This window comes from Solanum stenotomum, chromosome 2 (genome assembly GCF_019186545.1).
Source record: "Solanum stenotomum isolate F172 chromosome 2, ASM1918654v1, whole genome shotgun sequence".
NCBI classification, from domain to species: Eukaryota; Viridiplantae; Streptophyta; class Magnoliopsida; order Solanales; family Solanaceae; genus Solanum; species Solanum stenotomum.
In genome coordinates this window covers 2,682,226-2,701,332 of record NC_064283.1, presented here as the reverse complement: position 1 = coordinate 2,701,332, position 19,107 = coordinate 2,682,226, and the positions used below count along the sequence as shown (strand labels likewise).

The 19,107-nt window shown below is 33.8% G+C and overlaps 4 protein-coding genes across 4 annotated transcripts in view; 2 read left to right on the top strand and 2 right to left on the bottom strand.

The window, feature by feature from the left end:
• Positions 1-19,107, bottom strand: part of LOC125854789 (zinc finger protein GAI-ASSOCIATED FACTOR 1-like) — a 197,843-nt gene that overhangs the window by 18,954 nt on the left and 159,782 nt on the right. The window lies entirely within an intron of this gene.
• Positions 97-1,400, bottom strand: LOC125854799 (geranylgeranyl pyrophosphate synthase, chloroplastic-like). Its single transcript, XM_049534382.1, has one exon. It carries the CDS (start codon positions 1,356-1,358, stop codon positions 246-248), a length of 1,113 nt encoding a protein of 370 aa, XP_049390339.1. The 5' UTR covers positions 1,359-1,400; the 3' UTR covers positions 97-245.
• Positions 5,785-14,494, top strand: LOC125854805 (NEDD8-conjugating enzyme Ubc12). Its single transcript, XM_049534389.1, has 6 exons — positions 5,785-5,979; positions 6,971-7,084; positions 13,459-13,567; positions 13,776-13,854; positions 13,961-14,077; positions 14,161-14,494. The coding sequence occupies exons 2-6, from the start codon at positions 6,976-6,978 to the stop codon at positions 14,296-14,298; spliced, it is 552 nt and encodes a 183-aa protein (XP_049390346.1). The 5' UTR covers positions 5,785-5,979; positions 6,971-6,975; the 3' UTR covers positions 14,299-14,494.
• On the top strand, positions 16,733-19,025 carry LOC125854802 (protein BRASSINAZOLE-RESISTANT 1-like). Its single transcript, XM_049534385.1, has 2 exons — positions 16,733-17,305; positions 17,920-19,025. The coding sequence occupies exons 1-2, from the start codon at positions 17,024-17,026 to the stop codon at positions 18,607-18,609; spliced, it is 972 nt and encodes a 323-aa protein (XP_049390342.1). The 5' UTR covers positions 16,733-17,023; the 3' UTR covers positions 18,610-19,025.

The window sequence follows — 19,107 nt, the reverse complement described above, 5'->3', positions numbered from 1 at the left end:
ATCTTCACGTTTAAAGTAAAAAATACAATAACTAAAGTATTACTAATAAGTGAATGAATGTAATGTAAACATACTTCAACATAAATATTAGTAACCAATTTCATGACTCAAAATCGACTTTATTTATTAATAATATAATAAATCACCTTCATTTTCATTTGATAAATCAAGATTCAAATCACAAGATGAAGAACTACATTTATTCAATTACTTCATAAATCTAAAAAATTTCCAGAAAAAAAATCCTAATTTTGACGATAAGCAATGTAATCTGCTAAAGCAATCAATGGAGCAGCTTTGTGTGAATCAAACGCCGCCAGCTGTTGTTTAGCTTCGCCGTTGAGCTCCGCCGCAAATTCCTTAGCCTTTTCCAATCCCAGCAGCTTCGGATACGTCGTTTTATCCACCGCCAAATCTTTTCCGGCGGTTTTTCCGAGCTCCTCCGACGACTTTGTCATGTCAAGGATATCATCAACTACCTGAAACAATAAACCGATGCATCGGGCAAATCTCCTTAACTTGTCCACTTCTTCATCTGCTCCGCCGCCGAGGATTGCTCCGATTACAACGGAAGCTTCCAGCAACGCCGCCGTTTTGTGTATGTGAATGAATTCAAGCATTTCTAATCCCACATTAGGGTTACCAGTACAAGCTAAATCCGCTACTTGTCCAGCTACTAACCCTTCCGTTCCAACAGATTTCGCCAATTCGGCGACAGCAACGAGGATCCTCGACGGAGAAACTCCGATTGTAGCGGTAGCGAGGTACTCGAATGCGAAAGCAAGGAGCGCATCTCCGGCGAGGACCGCCACATCCTCACCGTATACTTTATGATTCGTCGGCTTCCCACGGCGGAGATCGTCGTCATCCATACAGGGCAAATCATCATGAATGAGAGACATAGTATGTATCATCTCAACAGCACAAGCAGCCGCCATAGCATTCCCCTGGTTTCCCCCAACAAGGTCACAGGCGGCGAGACAGAGCATCGGCCGGACTCTCTTCCCGCCGGCGAGAAGCGAATAACGCATTGCTTCATGGATCATAGGTGGGTCTTTTACCATTATAGCCTCATCCAAAGCTTTATTTACTGAAATCGCCTTTTCAACTACGTAAACCTTGAAATTGAATTCATTCTCCATTTTTGCTCCTTCTTCTTCCTTAACATCTTTCTCATCTTCTCTAGTGGTAGCAGAAACAGTTACAGATGAAAATGGTCTACAGGGTAAAGTTTGTTTCAAAATTCTTCGATTTTTCAGATTGATTTTCATCATTCCATTGAAGGATTTATAGGGTAAAGATTGATTGATAACTAAACAAGCTTGACCCCATGAATCAATAATATTCATAGATCTCATTTTTTTTTCTTTTTTTCTTTTTTCCAAAAAGTAAGCTTAAAAAAATACTAATGCAAGATGTATAAATGTTGTTGAAATGGAATGACTTTATAGGGGTGATGAAGTGTTGTTTCCATAAATGATTCTTTAATTTTTTTTCCTTTTTAGCACTTAAAATAATATTTTCTCCATCCTATATTAATTGAACAATTTAATATTTCAACTAACTTGTCCATTTAATTAAATCAAGATATGATTAATTAAAACTTTTTCCAAACTAAGATCACATGTTCCAAATTATCAGTCCACTTATTAAATCAAGATATGATTAGTTAAAACTTTTTCTAAATAAGATCATATATTTCAATTTTACTTGTCCACAAAATAAATCAAGATATGATTAATTAATTTTTTTCCATTTTATTCCTATGATTAATGCTCTTTGAAAGCCTAAACAAATTTACTTGTTTTAAAAAAATATACTTTCTCTTGTTAAAAAAAGAATAACCTATTTATCTTTTGAGTTTATTTGAAAAAGAATGACCTAAGTGAATAATATAAATGTTGTATTACTAAGAATCAGAGCGCCTTTATAAATAGAAGAAATGAATTATTTATATGTTATTTATCTTACATTTTCATGATTGTCTAATACCTTTAACCAAATACATAATAAAATAGTGCTATATTTTTACCGTATACCTCACACCAAACGACTCCTTAGGGTTTCACCTAAAATTATATTAGCAGATCATTAAAAAAAAGACAATTTAATTGAACATTTATTTTTTAGATCGTCTTAGAGAAAAAAAAATTCTACTATCTGCTAATATAATTTTAGGTGGAGGTGTGAGGTATATGGTAAAAATGTAGCACTATTTTATTATGCGTTTGGGGTATTAGACAATCATGAGATTATTACATTCTCACAATCATGAGAATGTTAGATAAATAACATATAAATAATTCATTTCTTCTATTTATAAAGGCACTCTAATTCTTAGCAATACAACATTTATATTATTCACTTAGTTTAATCATGTTTCAGGAAGAAATCAAAGAATTTCTTGAAAATCTTACGAGATCCGTTGATAGTATTCTTGGATTCTTGCAATTTGCGGGAACAAAATTACTTATAACATTGATATGTTGTTTTTTTTATAAAAAAAAAAATGTATAAAGTATTTATCATATATTTACAAATATAAAATTTAAATCCAAACTTCGTCTTCCTTTACTTCAAAGAGTATAATATAAGCAACTTATTTCATAACACAATAGTTGTTGATTTCACGACTACAACTCGTGGCCTATTAGTTATACAAAAATAATTTACCATTGCTATGAGACACTCTTTCATACGTCAACTTTCATATAGATATCTTGTTATTGAGTGGTAATGCTATCAACCAATATTTTCATTGAATTAAAAGGCATTACTCCCTTCTTCTTCTTTTTTTTTTAGGTCGGGTGACTTTCTAAGTATGAAAAAAATATTTAAATAAGTTGAGAAATTTTTTAGGTGAAATATTAATAGTTGAGTGATTTTTGTGGTATATTAAAAAATTGAATGACTTTCTAAGAAAACTATTATAACTAAGTGACTTTTTGAGTTATAAAACAAATTGACTAACTTTCCAAGAGAATTACCATAGCTGAGTGACTTTCCATAAGAACTAACCATAATTGAATAACTATATGAAATATTATATTTTTTTCTTTTTACTAAAAGATATGAACTATTTAGGGATCGTTTGGTGTGAGGAATACAATAAATACTAAACGAGATTAGCTGGTCAAGGCTTCTCTTGCCCTGCCCTGCCCCGCCCCAATTGCCATCCCTAGACCTAATCTCCAAAATTTAGGGAGTTAGTTGCAAATTTGCAATTCACTCATTTTTTTTCCCTTTTATGTATTATTCCGTGTTAACTTTTCTAGAAAAGAAAATTGATGTGTCCATACGTGACCAGAAAAAAATCTTGAAGAATAGCAACACAACAAAGATTTTTTTTAAAAAAAACCCAAATTAGGAAATAAGAGAAAGTGATATAAAATACTGAGAAAATAGGTCAAAATAATGCACAAATAATCACTTTTTAGTTCATATAGCTGAAATATAGTCACCACAAATATAAATTTTTCACAAATATTTTTTTTTATATTATTATATGCCATTTCAACTCAACATTATAATGACTATATTTTAGCTGTAAGGCTGAAAAGTGGCTAGTCCGTGTAAATAATATTAGTGCACTAAACTTTCAAGAACTAATACATTGTTTCTTTGATTAACATTCTTTTACACAAAGCAAAGAACAAAAACATTTTTAATTATTTGTACAATAAAATTATCGATTGAAGGGAAAAAAATAATAAAATTTTGAAGTTGAGTAACTTTGCAATCTATTGACTTTTATTCTAATAAAATAATTATTCCTCCATTAAGAAATAGGCTTATTTTTGTCCTTGACACGTAATGAAGTTCTATCCTAAAACTAAAAGTAAACTTAAATACAAAATATAGGGGCAAAGTTGAGCATTAATTTTCTCAAAGAATTTAAACACATGGGATCATTCATTTTATGTTGAAGCTTGGTTAATTATAAAGATAAATTCAAGATAATTTGCTAACGATAAATATATCAATAAACTATTAGTAAAACATACGACAAAATTAGAAGGAGGATAATTTATGAAAAGAGGAAAAACTCTATGAACTTATGAAAAGGATAAGGGATTATATTGCTGGCGAATAATTTATCCTGATATCAATGATATAAATTATAATTAATCATACTGTTGGAATTAATAATAACAAGATTATTTAATATATACTTATATTTTATGGCTAGATAAAAATATTTAATTTGTTGGATTAAAAACGAAATATAAATAAATATAAAATATATCTTTGATTCAAATTAGATAAATCGAAAAATTATTTGAAAAATGCATATATGTCATTTTAGTGTTTAGACCAAAATTACTAATCATAAAATTATAATTGTGCCAAACGCTATAGTTAGACCACACAAACTTCCTCTGGTACAATATTCACTATAGTAATAGTAATAATAATAAAAAGAAACCGATATTTCATATTATGTTAGATGATATGATCGCGAAAAATAATTTTTTTAATGATGGTTTATAAGATTAAAGAAAAAAATGTCATTTTCAGATCTCTTATATATTAAAATGAAAATCTCTCATAAAAATTGACAACAACATCAGCTTACCTAGTGAAATTTCACACATAACATAAAGTTATGAATAATTTTATAAAAAAACTACAAAATTAAATTTCCTGATATGTTATCTGTAACATCATTTCACCATTACAACTAAAAATATCAAAACTAGTGATACTTTTGGTGGAGATATTTATTATATTTCCAAATTTAGTCCCGAAAAAACAAACCAACTCTAAGAGGCCATTTTGCAGGAGTAGTTAAGAAACAACTTATTTATATAACCGATTATCAATCGAACTCTAAAAGGTTGTTTGATAGCTAGTTAGAGTTGTGGAGATAGTAGTAGTGTAAGGTTTAGTCATATGCATGAATAAATCTATATATTATTTTATGGAGATATTAATTATTTCAACTTTTATTCTGCATAAAACAATACATATGTTTTCCTCATAACTAATACATATATTAAATATATAAATTTCTAAATTATAAATCAAACATCATATAAATTTGAGCAACTTTCACATATAGCAAACACAAAAATCATATTTGTATGTTATAGCTATAGTTTGCATAATTGCGCTCCATAACAAATTTTATATTTGTTATAGAACTTTTGATTTGTATAATTCACTAGATACATCCAATTTTATACAAATTGTTCAGTTTTGTATAAATTCATTTATACATTGTAATTTGTATAATAAGATCTGTATTTATAGAATTATAAGTGTATATGACAAAAATATATGTATTTATATTTGTATATACACTTTTCTCTCTCTTTATACAAACACAAACACATTTTATACCGAAATGTATAAAATGACTAATTGTATACCGAATCAGATGGCAAAAAAATGGGATGTTTGCTGCGAATTTCAAATAAAATAAACTATGACTATAACATTTAATTTGAATTAATAGTTTGCTATTTCATACAATTTTTCCTATAAATTTTTGTGAATAATTTAATTTTTAATCAGTTGTCAAACATAATATAATTTATATAAAATTTAATGACTCAACATCTAAGCTAACTACCAAACAACGCCTAAAAAATCACTTACTATGAGATATAAAGTATAATAATTTTGACATAAAATATAAAATTATTTAATCTTATATTTGATTGAAGGTATTAAGTTATAATAATGAAATATAACATAACGTATTTCAAAATAATTAATTTAAAAATAACTTGTTCTCGACCAAATGACTGCGTGAATGCATAGACAAGTGTAGAACAAGTATTTGTGGTTGTGGAGTGAAAATATAAAAAGTTGGACTGGCGTCCAGCGTATTTCTTTCTTTCTTTGTTTCTTTCTCAGATTCTCTCTCATCAATCAATCGATAAGAGAGAAGAAAGAATCCCTTTGCTGGTTTACGCTAACCTGAGATCAGAAAAAAAGGACCCTTTTCTACTCTGCATCTTCTCATCTAACCAGGTTCTTTTTCTTGTTTCAGCTCTTTTTATCTACTTGTAGCTGTATACCCTTTTGTAGATTCAGTGATTTTTTGGGTGTTTTGATTGGTACCCAGATCGCATAATCGATCAGAGTACTGGTAGTTGCTTTAATCTATCGAAACCCTTTGTTTTGCTGACTGTTTTAAGCTGTTTAATCAATGAATTTTAGTGTTTGCTGGTGTGTTTGATCTGAGCTGATTGTTTTTCCTGTTTGTTCTTGTTGTATTATTGATTTTATATCCGGGTTTGTTTCAATCTTACTTTCTATAGACTATATTTGCTTATCGATTCTCCTAAAGTTTCAGTCTTTGACTTGGGTCATAGCTTGCACCGACTGGGTTTTAGAGTTTTTGATCTTGGTCAGTTTTCTTATGAGCTAAGTTGCGTGGGTTTTCACTTTGGGTGCTGCATCCGTGTCGGATTCTCCAAAAGTACTGATTCTCCAAAAATCAGTACTTTTGGAGAATCCGACACGCACCCATTGACATTTTTGAAGAGTTTGAGCAACATAGGGTGAGCTGTTGTCTTACTTTTGTTAAAAAATTAACTCGATAGGAATGAATTTTTCTTTTGATTTGTGACATTTTTTTTTCATAGAATGGAGTTGGTTACATGTCCTTTCTGCCAAACATGTCTGTGCGATGATTAATAGGATAATTCCTAGAAACAGTTTACTTAAATGATTTTGTCCATCACCAGGGGATAAATAGGATTAGAATACGAAATATGAACCCTTTTTTGTTCTTTTACGGAAAGAAATGATCCATTTTTTACAATTCAGAACGTGCTGATGAAATCTTTATAAAATACTGAAAGAAAGGATAGAGGGTCTTCATGGATATAACTTCAGCAAATTTTATGTATTTGAAGGTTGTTATGTGGTTATTAAAAAAGAAAAAAGATGTGAAAATAGTTTCATGTACTTCGATGATCTTTCGTGCTCTAATTGTGTAATGTGTTTCCTCTTGCAGGGACCATGATTAAGTTGTTTAAAGTAAAAGAAAAGCAGAGAGAGCAAGCTGAGAACGCAAATGGAAAGCCACCAGTCAAGAAACAAAGTCCAGGAGAGTTGCGTCTTCATAAAGGTGCTTTTGTTTTCCAACTCTTTTGAACTTTTTAGGCTAACTAATACTTTAACCATTTAGCATTTTGCAAGTTGTTTCTGTTGAATGCTTTCTGCACGGCAAATTGGTCATATTTTATCTCATTTATTATATAGCCCTCTATTGGTGAGATATCACGTGTTCTGAGCAGAACGAGTTGGCCATTCTAGATACTGTAATGGAGAATAGGATTTTAATATAATCAGAGGCAGCTTTGAAGGCAACTCTTCTAATGGATTATGAAGAGCACTTAAAAAATGAAGAGATAGCATGGAGACAAAGATCAAGGGCACTTTGGCTAAAAGAGGGAGACAGAAATACCAATTTTTTCCACAAAGTGGCCGATGCGCATAAAAAAAGGAATAATATTGACCAACTGATGACCGAAGATGAACCTGTGATCGATCCAGTGAGAATCAGAGAAGATTATTGGGTTCTATCAGAAGTTATATTCAGAAAACACAAGTTGGAGACTCTTCAGTTAACTTGATCAATTGTCCAATGATCACGGAAGAGAAAGAGAAGCTCTACAAGGGGAGTTTGAGGAACAAGAGGTGTTTTCATGTTTGAAGATGTGTGCAATGGACAAAGCTCCTGGTCCAGATAGCTTCACTATAAGGTTCTACATCAAATGCTGGGATGCAGTAAAAAGGGATATAATGGAAACTTTTAAGAACTTTCACTCTCATGGTGTCTTGGAGAAAAGTTTCAATGCCACATACATTGCTTTGATTCCAAAGAAGAATGGAGCTAAGGAACTGAGAGATTTCAGACCTATCAGTCTCATAGGTAGTGTCTTACAAGCTTCTATCCAAGGTGCTGACAGAAAGATTGAAGAGAGTTATTGATAAGCTGGTAGATGTTCAACTGATGACTTTCATAAAAAACATGCAAATAATGGATGCTATCCTAATTGCAAATGAGGTGGTAGATTCCAGGATTAATCAAGGAAAGGCAGGAATTTTGTTCAAATTGGATATCGAAAAGGCATATGACCATGTAAACTGGGAATTTTTGCTGAAAATGCTCTTATGTATGGGTTTTGGAAGGAAATGGGTTCACTGGGTAAGATATTGCATCTCCACCATAAGATTCTTAGTTCTTATCAATGGATCAGTAGAAGGTTTTTTCCCAGCAAACAGGGGTTTGAGGCAGGGTGATCCTCCTTTTCTCTTTATCATTGCCATGGAGGGTCTAAATTACATGATCAAGGTGGCTAGGAATAATGAATGTCTAAGAGGGTTTAAGGTAGTCACAAACCTAAACCTAAGTTTAAAAACCAACATGGAAGTCACACATCTCAAGTATGCTGATGACACCTTAATCTTATGTGATGCTGAAAGGGCAATTACTTATCCTGAGATCACTTTTAGTGCTTTTTGAGGGAGTTTCTGGACTTCATATCAACTGGAGGAAAAACCAGTTATTCCCAATCAATGAAGTCCCCAATATGTTGGGTTTGTCTGGAATTCTGGGAGGGGAAGTAGGCTCCCTGCCTACTATGTACCTAGGTATGCCTCTAGGTGTCAAGTCAAAGGCCATGAGCATTTGGAACTCGCTGATTGAAAAGTGTGAGAAATAGTTAACTAGATGGAAATCTCAGTACATCTCCTTAGGCGGCAGAGTCACTCTCATCAATTTTGTTTTGGATGCTCTCCTAACCTACTATGTACCTAGGTATGCCTCTAGGTGTCAAGTCAAAGGCCATGAACATTTGGAACTCGCTGATTGAAAAGTGTGAGAAAAAGTTAACTAGATGGAAATCTCAGTACACCTCCTTAGGTGACAGAGTCACTTTCATCAATTCTGTTTTGGATGCTCTCCTAACCTATATGATGTCTATCTTTCCCATTCCTGATGGAGTGATAGAAAGTTTAGACAAGATCAGGAGAGATTTTCTTTGGAAAGGGAGTGAGGAAAATGTCTCTACTGTTCGACACTTGGTTAAGTGGAACGAGGTTCTTTGGGGTTTAAGACAAGATTAGGAGAGATTTTCTTTGGAAAGGGAGTGAGGAAAATGTCTCTACTGGTCGACTCTTGGTCAAGTGGAACGAGGTTCTTTGGGGAAAGAAGCAAGGGGGCTTAGGAGTAAGAAATCTGAAAATACAAAGCAAGACACTTAGACTGAAGTGGTTATGGAGATACTCACAAGAGCCTCAAGCATACTGGGGTAAAGTAATTAAAGCTAAATATGGAGAGGAGAACAAATGGATGACAAATGAGGTATCTACACCCTATGGTGTAAGTCTATGAAAGTCTATCAGAATCTTTTGGCCTTTTTTGAGAAATAACACAACTGTGAGGGTAGGCAATGGAAGTAAGACCTCATTTTGGGAGGACAAATGCCTGGGACATGCTAGTTTAAAAAATCTTTTCCCTAAACTGTATGTTTGGCCGTACATCAACAAATGAGTGTAGCTGACAGCTGGACACAACAAGGATGGAACATCAACTTTAGAAAGAATTTTAATGACTGGGAAATTGAAACTGTGACAGAATTTTTCAGAGCTCTGGCAGAGTTCAAAGAGACAAAGAATGAGGCTGATAGACTATGGTGGAACAAAGACAACAAAGGCATGTATAAGGTGAACTCAGCATACAAGTTTTTGAACAAAGGTGGCCAACAACCACCAAATTGGCCATGGAAACAAATCTGGAAAAACCCCTTTCAAGGTGGCATGTTTTACTTGGTTACTGGCAAGAGAAGCAGTCCTGACACAAGAAAATTTCAAGAAGAGGAAGTTCTCTATGTGCTTGAGATGTTATTTGTGTGGGGAAGAGGTTGAGACAGTTGGCCATCTGTTTTTACAGTGCAGGATAACAACCCAACTTTAGAGGATTTTTATCAGCCGCAGGGGGTGTTGTTTGGAGTATGCCTAAATGAATCACCCCCACCTCCTCTACAGTTGGGCAGAGGTAGGTGGGGGAGCTTCAGACAGAGATAGATGGAGGATTGTCTCAGCCTGTATCTGGTGGACAGTCTGGAGAGAGAGAAATGTTAGATGTTTTGAGAGCAAAAGTTGTGATCTTCAGAAGATCAATTTGAACTGTATCAAACTTTCTGTTTCTGGTGTAAACAGATGTACCTAGAGGATACTGAGTCAATTATTGAGATCCTTGGCTCGATTTAGAATTTAGATTCAGATATCCTGTTTTGTTGATAAGTTGTAATTATGGTTTTCAGTACAACCCATGTACTGGTTTTTGTCAATACATACGAATGTTACCTTTCTCAAAAAAATCACGTGTTCTGAGCATGTTAGGTTAACTAGTGATTTCCATTTAGCATCGTGTGCTTAATGGAGGTCTAAATCTTATCATCTAGATTCAGTCCATTAAGTGCATTTGTTTTTAAGGCTTGAATCTTAATTATTCAGATTCAGCCTATTAAGTGTATTTGTTTTGTTTCCTTATAAAACCCTTTTAATGAGTCTGAATAAATATGAAAGAATTAGATTTGTAACAAAGTCTTAACACCATTCAGACTCATTAAAATAACTTGCAAAACCTTTCATGCCTCTGCGCTTCTCTATTTGGCAAAATTTTCACGCTGCTCACTTTTCTTTGTCAACAATACCATTTTTAATCCTCTTACTTCTGCACTTAGGCTTGCACACTGGGTAATTACAGTTGACACAGCAAACTTAAGCCTTCAGGTTACTTGGAGTGGACTAAATGGAGGAAGTAATCTACCTTCAAGCTTTTGAGTATGACTTTTACATGCACATCAAGTTGTTGCTAAACTGATGGGGAAAAATAATAATAATCAAGCAGTTCCCTTCTTCTTTCCAATTTCTCTTGGTGCCAAATGTAGTATTGTTTTTTTTGTTGGAGTTCAAAATCCATGTGTGCATATGAGTGATCTTGGAATTCTGCATTTGTATGACAGTATTCCTTCCAGGCAGGGTGATTACTTTCTGCTTTGAGAGTTTGGAAATGAGTGTTGCATTAGTGATCCTAATTGAAAAATCTGGTAGGTTACTGTTAGTGTCAGGATAAAATTATTGTTGAGGTCTTGGCACCCATTAAGGATGCAGTAAGATTTAGACTCTTAAGACTTGTTGAAAAGGTTTATGTTTGTGATGTATGTTTCCTAGGAAGTTTTATGGTTCTTCCCACATTTACCTTTTCTCGAAAACTGCGGGAAGTATATGTACAATGGAGAACTAAGTGAAGAATTGTGTGTTGGAAGTACTTGAAAAATCTCTCAAGCAGGGAGTGAGTGTAGGTAGCTATAGTTCATGGAAACAACATTGAATTCTTACGTCTTCTGTTAATTTTTCATTCGAGAGAGATTGGGTATGTCATCCTCCTATTTTCTCCATTGTTCCCCGTTCCCCTATGCCAATTGCCACATCCTGTTCTTCTCCATCTTATTTGCAAGTGCTTAAAAGTGCAACAAAGTTACTTGCTGACCCTGTTACTTATCAAGCTTGTAGAATCAAATTCATTCTGTCATACCCTCTTACCACATTCATGAAGAACCTCCTGACTAAACAGGAATAAAGTAGGAGGTAGAGGAGGGTTGATACAATTGCAACCAAGGTTCTGGCCTAGTGGTCAATGAAGTGGGTGGGAAACCATGAAGACGAACATAGGTGATTTCTTCCCATCTGTCCTAGTCTTGATGGATGGAGTTACTTTTATACCTATTGCTGATAGGAGGTTTAGGTACGTGGAATTAGTGGAGGTGCGCACAAGCTGTCCCGGACATCATGGTTATAGAAAAGAAAAGGAAAAAGGAGGAGGGGGTTGGTACATAGAAGTGCTGGGCAGTGACAGCGGGGGGTGGACGCAGAGGTGCCTTCCCTGCTTTTGCATATTTTGATTTGAAATAAGTACTTAGACTTTTGAAAATTTGAATGAAGTACAAAATTTTTGAAAAGTTGAAATAAGTATACAAAGTTTTTTTTTTGGCCCACCTCAAAATGTATCTTTTAGAATTGTCAAGTGAACACCTAAGGAGATATTTGAATGACTGGGAGATGGAAGGAGTAGCAGGTTTAACAATCTTAATGAAGGGGTAGGTAGACAAGCTGGAATGGATCAAAAACATGAAGGGTAACTACTCTATCAAATCTGCATATAAGGAACTGAATATAGCAGTGGTGCAGGAAAAAGATTTGGGCTTGGAAGATGATATGGAAACCAAAAAGTCCCTCTTCATCAAAAAAAAAGAAAAAAAGTCCCTACAAAGGAAACTGTTTCATTTGGCTTTTGGCTAAGAAGCAGTTTTGACTCGTGAAAATCTGAACAAGAGGGGTCACCAACTATTTTCAAGGTGTTTTCTATGTGGGGAACAAGCTGAGACAATCATTGCATTTTAAATCTACAGAACAGTTGTGGAAGATGTTCATCAGCCTAAAAGGGATCAGGTCGGTGAAACATGGAAGCATCGCAGATGTTTTAAGATGCTGGAATATGGATGGTTATGTGAGTAAGGAGGAGGGGAGATGCAAGATTGTCCCGGCCGCATTTGGTGGTCAGTCTGGACTGAAAGGAAAAAGAGATGTTTTGAGGATGCGCAGAACAGCTTACTGAATTTCAAATGAATTCCTTAGGCCTTTTCTATTTTTGGTGTGAGCAAAAACTATTAGCTCAAACAGAAGATATTTTTGATGTCTGAGACGTTTTGTAAGGAATAGAATTGAACTACAAGATGTAAGTTGTAATACTTTTGTAGGGTAAATACACTTTTGGTTGTAGTATACCTATGGTTTATAGAATTAATATTGCCATCTCCAAAAAAAGAAAAAGAAATTGTCAAGTGAATTGACAGTCTCTTCTTCCTTCTCACTCATTGAGCTAAACTGAGTGCAAAGTCTTACGATGTCATCTTAATAGTTACTACTATACAAATCATCACTCACTTCCATCAATCAAGGTTTTTTAAAAATTCCCATTTATTACTTCACATGCCAAATATCATTTGTTGTCATTCTTCTATTGATTTGTTCTGCTGGTGCATACTTGTGACAAACTGTATTGATTTCTCAGAACCATCTGTATATCCAAGTTCTCAATCTTAATGCTGTCTTCTGCATGCTATGACTATTACATGTGTGCACTCAAATATGGAGAGGTGGGTGGGTGGGGTGGGGGTATTTTATTGCTTGATGTGAGACTACGACATGATAATTTCTTAGCTTCTGTTTCCTTTATCTCTAGCTGACTTCTCTTAGGAATTGGAGAGTTTCTTGTAAAAATCTCACTTACAGCAAAGGATTTATTAACTACTTGTATCTCTGTCCTAACTTCTATGTATTTGTTTCTCTGGCTTGTTCTTTCTGCTGTCTCCTGTTGTTCTTTTGCATCTAAATTATGATGAGTAAACCATTGCAACCTTTTTCTTGTAGATATAAGTGAGCTAAATCTACCCAAAACATGTAGCATATCATTTCCCAATGGAAAAGATGACCTCATGAACTTTGAAGTCACCATTCGGCCTGATGAAGGATATTATATGTAAGTAAATTGGTTACAACTTACCTATCACTAATTTTGTAGATCATTCTTCAAGTTTCTTACTTCTAAGAAATAATTGCTGTGTTGCTAGTTCTACTTTATTTTTACCTTTCTGCTGTTTTAAAGAAAACGGGAACTTTGGTGAATTTAACTTGCCTTTCTATAGTGATGTCATTTATTACTTATTTTTCGTTGTTCCTGTATATAGGGGTGGCACATTTACGTTCTCTTTCAGTATTTCTCCAATATATCCTCATGAAGCACCAAAGGTTAAGTGCAAGACAAAGGTGGGTACTGGTTATACTCGTTTATTTCCTTCTAGAATGTGTTCGAGACAACGACAATATATCATCATCACTGGTAAGACCCCTTTTTGTTTGTTTGTTGGAGCAGGTTTACCACCCGAATATTGACTTGGAAGGAAATGTGTGTCTCAACATTCTTCGAGAAGACTGGAAGCCTGTGCTCAACATTAACACCATCATCTATGGCTTATATCATCTGTTCACGGTATTTTCCTTTAATTTGATATAAAGATACTTCACTTGCCCCTCATCCAAAGTATTTAACAATCAGAACTTGTGATTCTACAGGAGCCGAATCATGAGGATCCCCTCAATCACGATGCAGCTGCTGTATTGAGAGACAACCCGAAGATGTTTGAATCCAATGTCAGAAGGGCAATGCATGGGGGCTATGTCGGGCAAACGTTCTTTACCCGTTGCATGTAGCATGTTCAAGACTGAAACAATAGAGAGTCTGTAAAGTTTGGTTGCAAATTATTTCAGGTGATCTTTCTGCAAATGTTTTTAAATTTACGTCGAACCAGAAAAAAATTCCTGTATGCTAAGTGTAACTCTGCAATTTGTTTTTCGGATACGTTCATGTATAAGTAAGACCAATGTTGTAGACCTATGTTTTGGTGAACTTGTGCACAATTTGAATTCATATTCACAACATGATAAGGTGTATTTTCACTTCGTTACTTTATTCCAGGATGCACATGATTCAAGAAAAGAAAAAGGGAGTCAGTCTGCTCAGATTTGTTGAGTTTTTGCTTGACAAAGGCGAATCCAAAATTTAAGACTAGGGATTCGACCTTAAAGTTTTATACCGTTGAACTCAATATAGGTTCATCTCAATTGATTATTGCTATTTTTATAAAATTATACACAAATTTATATTTCATTGCCAAAAGTATTGGATTCATATGAATTCGATATCAAACACTCTACCTCCGGCTCTTGTTAATTGGGCCAAGTGTTTCAGAATCAATTTCACATGGAACTGAAGTTGAAAATCTCCGTCTCAAGTTAGTCTTGATAGCTTAAATTTCAAATATGCAATTCTGAAGTTGGGGATCGTCAAATTTAGTATATGGCATGGGCAATTTGAACTTGTGTGCCATTTAGGCTTGGAAGTGAAGGTTGACATCTCTCAACTTGAGATTTATGTGTTTCGAAATTCGAACTATCAAATGCCAACTTTAAATTAGGTGCGGAATCAGATAGAATCGAGAGATTCATCCTAATTAATTTTTGTGTCCGATGTAACGATTGACTGATCTAATCTGCTAATAATTGAGCTGAGTAATGGGAGTGGGGACCACAGTTACTGATGTGGCAAGTAACCATTGGTTAGTTGACTGTTTCAATAATCGAGGAGACATCTCTATTATAAAATTGCTTTTTACAAGCAATAAAGTTTACATAAAAGTGTAAATAGAAAATAATTGTTCCCCACAATCACATAGATTTGTAAAATTGTTTTTTTTTTTTTCAAAATTTTATATTTGTATTAGAATCTGAATAAATTTAAATTCATGAAAAAAATTTCACAACAATCAAAAAGATCCATATCTAATCCTTAAACTCGAAACTTACTATCCTACCACAATCATTATTGGTTTGTATAATAGACTGTTATTGAAACCCTGTTTTCATTTATGCATTATTATTGTTTTATTGAATGGAGTACAAAAAATATAATAAAAATTACTATAATAGACTCTTGACACATTTCATTTTTTGAGAATCGAACAATTTATACTTGACCGAAAATTTACGCATGAAATTTCAATTTTTTAAAATAAAATTTATATATTTGTAAACTACTTAAAAAACACTATATGTCACAATAATTGATAATTTAAAATATTTAAAAAATCTATAAAAAATTTATTATAAAAAATAGATTTATTTAAATTTCAAAATTCGAAAAGTGCCAGATGAAATGGGGCGAGAATAATTTTTTTTCTTAAGGACAGAATTTGCACGAAAATCAAAATGTGTTTGTTGATTCTCTGTGTAATCAACTGATCTGATCCCCACGCTGTCAGTGCAGACTCTTTCCTCGTAATCTTCATTACAATTTCAGACCATTAACTAATTAAAAATAAAAATTGTATATATATTTGAAATTAACTAATTTCAGAATAAAAATGATATGTATTTAAAATTTCATGAAATAAAAATGCCATTGACACTACTTATTTTATTTCAACACTTTGAGTCGTTTAGAAGCTAGTAGAGAATCAACTTACTCATCTATGTATAAGTTATATTATAATTTTTGATAATCAAACTTTTCGATTCAATTTCATTTTAAAATATCCTTGTTATTGCCTAACCGCTTTTTCTATATATAAAATTCATTAGGAAAATATATATTTTGCGTTAATTTATTTATGTGTCTATTATAACTATCCTCCTTTATTCGATTTAAGAGTGACATTAAAATCTTTATACATAAAACTTATAATAACATAGCAATTACTCCATTAATAAATTTTAAAAGAGCAGTCAAACATTAAAATCTTTACAGTTAAAACCCAAAATATAAACTAGTAAATAACAATTATTATCTTACTTCATTAGATATGTCAAAATTTATTTTAACTCTTAATAGCAGTCAAAAAAACTGTCTTAGTCTAATCATTTAATTAGTAAAATCTAAAAAAGTAGTCAAAGTTTTTTTTGCCATTTTGAAAAATAGAATGAAAAACGCTTACACATGATAATTCTGAATCCCTGTAACAAACTTTATCTCTTCAATTATTATAATTTTGCTAAAAAACAAACACACAAAACACCATTTCATCATCATTTATATATATATATATATATATATATATATAAAGCAGTGTATGTATACACACAAAAACAAGAAAACACACAACACACACAGAGAAGAGAAGAAAAAGAAAGAAAATTCCTCAGATTGTATAAACTTTAGAGCGTATTTCTCGTGAGTAGTCCCAAAAAAATGCTTTATAGAGTGGCACCCCTAGTACCTATACAACACAGTAAGCAAAACCCACCTGCTGTCTGAACACACCCACCTGGGACCAGCTCCCCTTTTTCTTCTTCTTTCTTCTTTGGATTCATCATATATAAAAACCCCATTTTCTTGATTTTGAGAAATCTTGAAAAAAAATCAAGTTTTTTTTGGGGGAAAATGATGTGGGAAGGTGGAGGGTTTCCGGCGGAGGGAGGTGGTGGTGGTGAAGGTGGTGGTGGTGGGAGTGGGAGTGGGAGGAGGAAGCCATCATGGAGGGAAAGGGAGAATAATAGGAGGAGAGAAAGGAGGAGAAGGGCAATAGCAGCTAAGATTTATAGTGGATTAAGAGCACAGGGGAATTATAATCTTCCTAAACATTGTGATAACAATGAGGTTTTGAAGGCTCTTTGTGTTGAGGCTGGATGGATTGTTGAGCCTGATGGAACTACTTATAGAAAGGTTAGTAAAATTCATCTTCTTTAGTTAATTGATGTATGGTTTGTAGTGTTTGTGTCTTAGTTTTTGTTTGTTTGAATTGATGGGGTGATGGGTTTTTGGTTGGAGTTTGGTTAGATCTATAGATTTGGAATATGGGGTTGTTGAATTTGGATCAAAGATTGTGTTTTTATCTGTTTTCAGTTGTTTTTTTGACCTGTTTAATGGTTTTCTGATCTAGAATTGAGTATGAACCGCTTCTGAGTTTGTGTTTTCTTTAATTCAATTGTTCTTTTTATGTACTTATAATCTGTTCATGTTCTCATTTCTGGATAATTGGTATGAATGTATGTAGTTTAATTTGTCTGAGAATGGGAGTTGTTTCTGGAAAAACAAGAAGGCAAGAAAAAAAGGAAGAATTGACTGTTCTTAATATAGAAATGGATAAGCAGGGCCCCTTTAGTTTTGGTGTCTATGGTGGGGTTTGATGCATTTGGTTGAGGTGTTTTTAGTTTATGCAATACTTTTCGAGATTCGAAGCTGCAATCTGTTTAAGTTGTTATCTCAGATTACAGAGCCTTTTAATCATTTATGTTCACTAGTTTGATTGAAAATGTCTTCTTTTACTATGTTTTCAGGGATGCAGGCCAACTCCAATGGAGATTGGAGGTACTTCAGCCAACATTACGCCAAGTTCTTCACGAAATCCAAGTCCTCCCTCTTCATACTTTGCTAGCCCTATTCCATCTTATCAACCTAGTCCAACATCCTCGTCTTTCCCCAGTCCATCACGTGGTGATGCTAACATGTCATCACATCCATTTGCATTTCTCCATAGTTCCATTCCTTTGTCGCTACCACCATTACGAATATCAAACAGTGCCCCTGTAACACCACCTCTTTCATCACCAACTAGAGTCCCTAAGCAGATATTTAATCTTGAAACTTTGGCCAGAGAGTCTATGTCTGCTTTAAATATCCCTTTCTTTGCTGCTTCAGCCCCAACTAGCCCAACTCGAGGTCAGCGATTCACTCCTGCTACAATACCAGAGTGTGATGAGTCTGATTCATCCACCATTGATTCTGGCCAGTGGATGAGCTTTCAAAAGTATGCAGCCAATGGGATCCCTACTTCTCCGACTTTTAATCTTATTAAGCCTGTAGCTCAGAGAATTCCTTCTAATGATATGATCATCGACAAGGGTAAGAGCATTGAGTTTGACTTTGAGAATGTATCAGTGAAGGCAGCATGGGAAGGAGAAAAGATTCACGAGGTTGGTTTAGATGATCTGGAGCTCACTCTCGGAAGTGGGACTGCTCGGATGTGATTTTCATGATTAAAGAACTGCTCAGTGTGGATTACAGATTGAGATTATCCGAGCTTGCTAACTGATGAATCACACAAGCAGTCCAGTGGATGTTCGTTACAGAGATAGATCTTGCATGTTGCTGTTTACCTTATATACAAACATTTTTTTTCCTTTTCACCTTAATCTGAGAAGGCCCTTTAAGTTTAGTCTGGGTCTTGTCATAAGCATTTAGGTATAGATAGTTGATGGTTTCTATCTCCTTGTGGTTGAGAATTGTTTTAAGTCTTTGTAGACTAGCAGGAGTTCTCCCTAAACCTGAACTATCCAGAGTTATATTTTTCTTGATTATAGTAGATCCCTTTGTTGCTATGCAACTGGATTTCTTGTTTTATGATCTAGCTTCAATTCGAAATCAATGGATGTGCTATTCTTTAGTCTATTTGATGCTTTATGTCCAGATCAAAACATTAGTACTAGTTGTCTTTGTCTATTTTGTTCTCATTGGAAATGGAAGGG

What these genes read in the sequence shown, in the direction of transcription:
- LOC125854799 (XM_049534382.1), bottom strand. Translation starts at nt 1,358, where the DNA reads ATGAGATCTATGAATATTATTGATTCATGGGGTCAAGCTTGTTTAGTT.
- LOC125854805 (XM_049534389.1), top strand. Translation starts at nt 6,976, where the DNA reads ATGATTAAGTTGTTTAAAGTAAAAGAAAAGCAGAGAGAGCAAGCTGAG. An exon ending in AGAGTTGCGTCTTCATAAAG is followed by an intron (nt 7,085 to 13,458) that starts GTGCTTTTGTTT and finishes TTTTTCTTGTAG; the next exon opens with ATATAAGTGAGCTAAATCTA. An exon ending in GCTTATATCATCTGTTCACG is followed by an intron (nt 14,078 to 14,160) that starts GTATTTTCCTTT and finishes GTGATTCTACAG; the next exon opens with GAGCCGAATCATGAGGATCC.
- LOC125854802 (XM_049534385.1), top strand. Translation starts at nt 17,024, where the DNA reads ATGATGTGGGAAGGTGGAGGGTTTCCGGCGGAGGGAGGTGGTGGTGGT. An exon ending in ATGGAACTACTTATAGAAAG is followed by an intron (nt 17,306 to 17,919) that starts GTTAGTAAAATT and finishes CTATGTTTTCAG; the next exon opens with GGATGCAGGCCAACTCCAAT.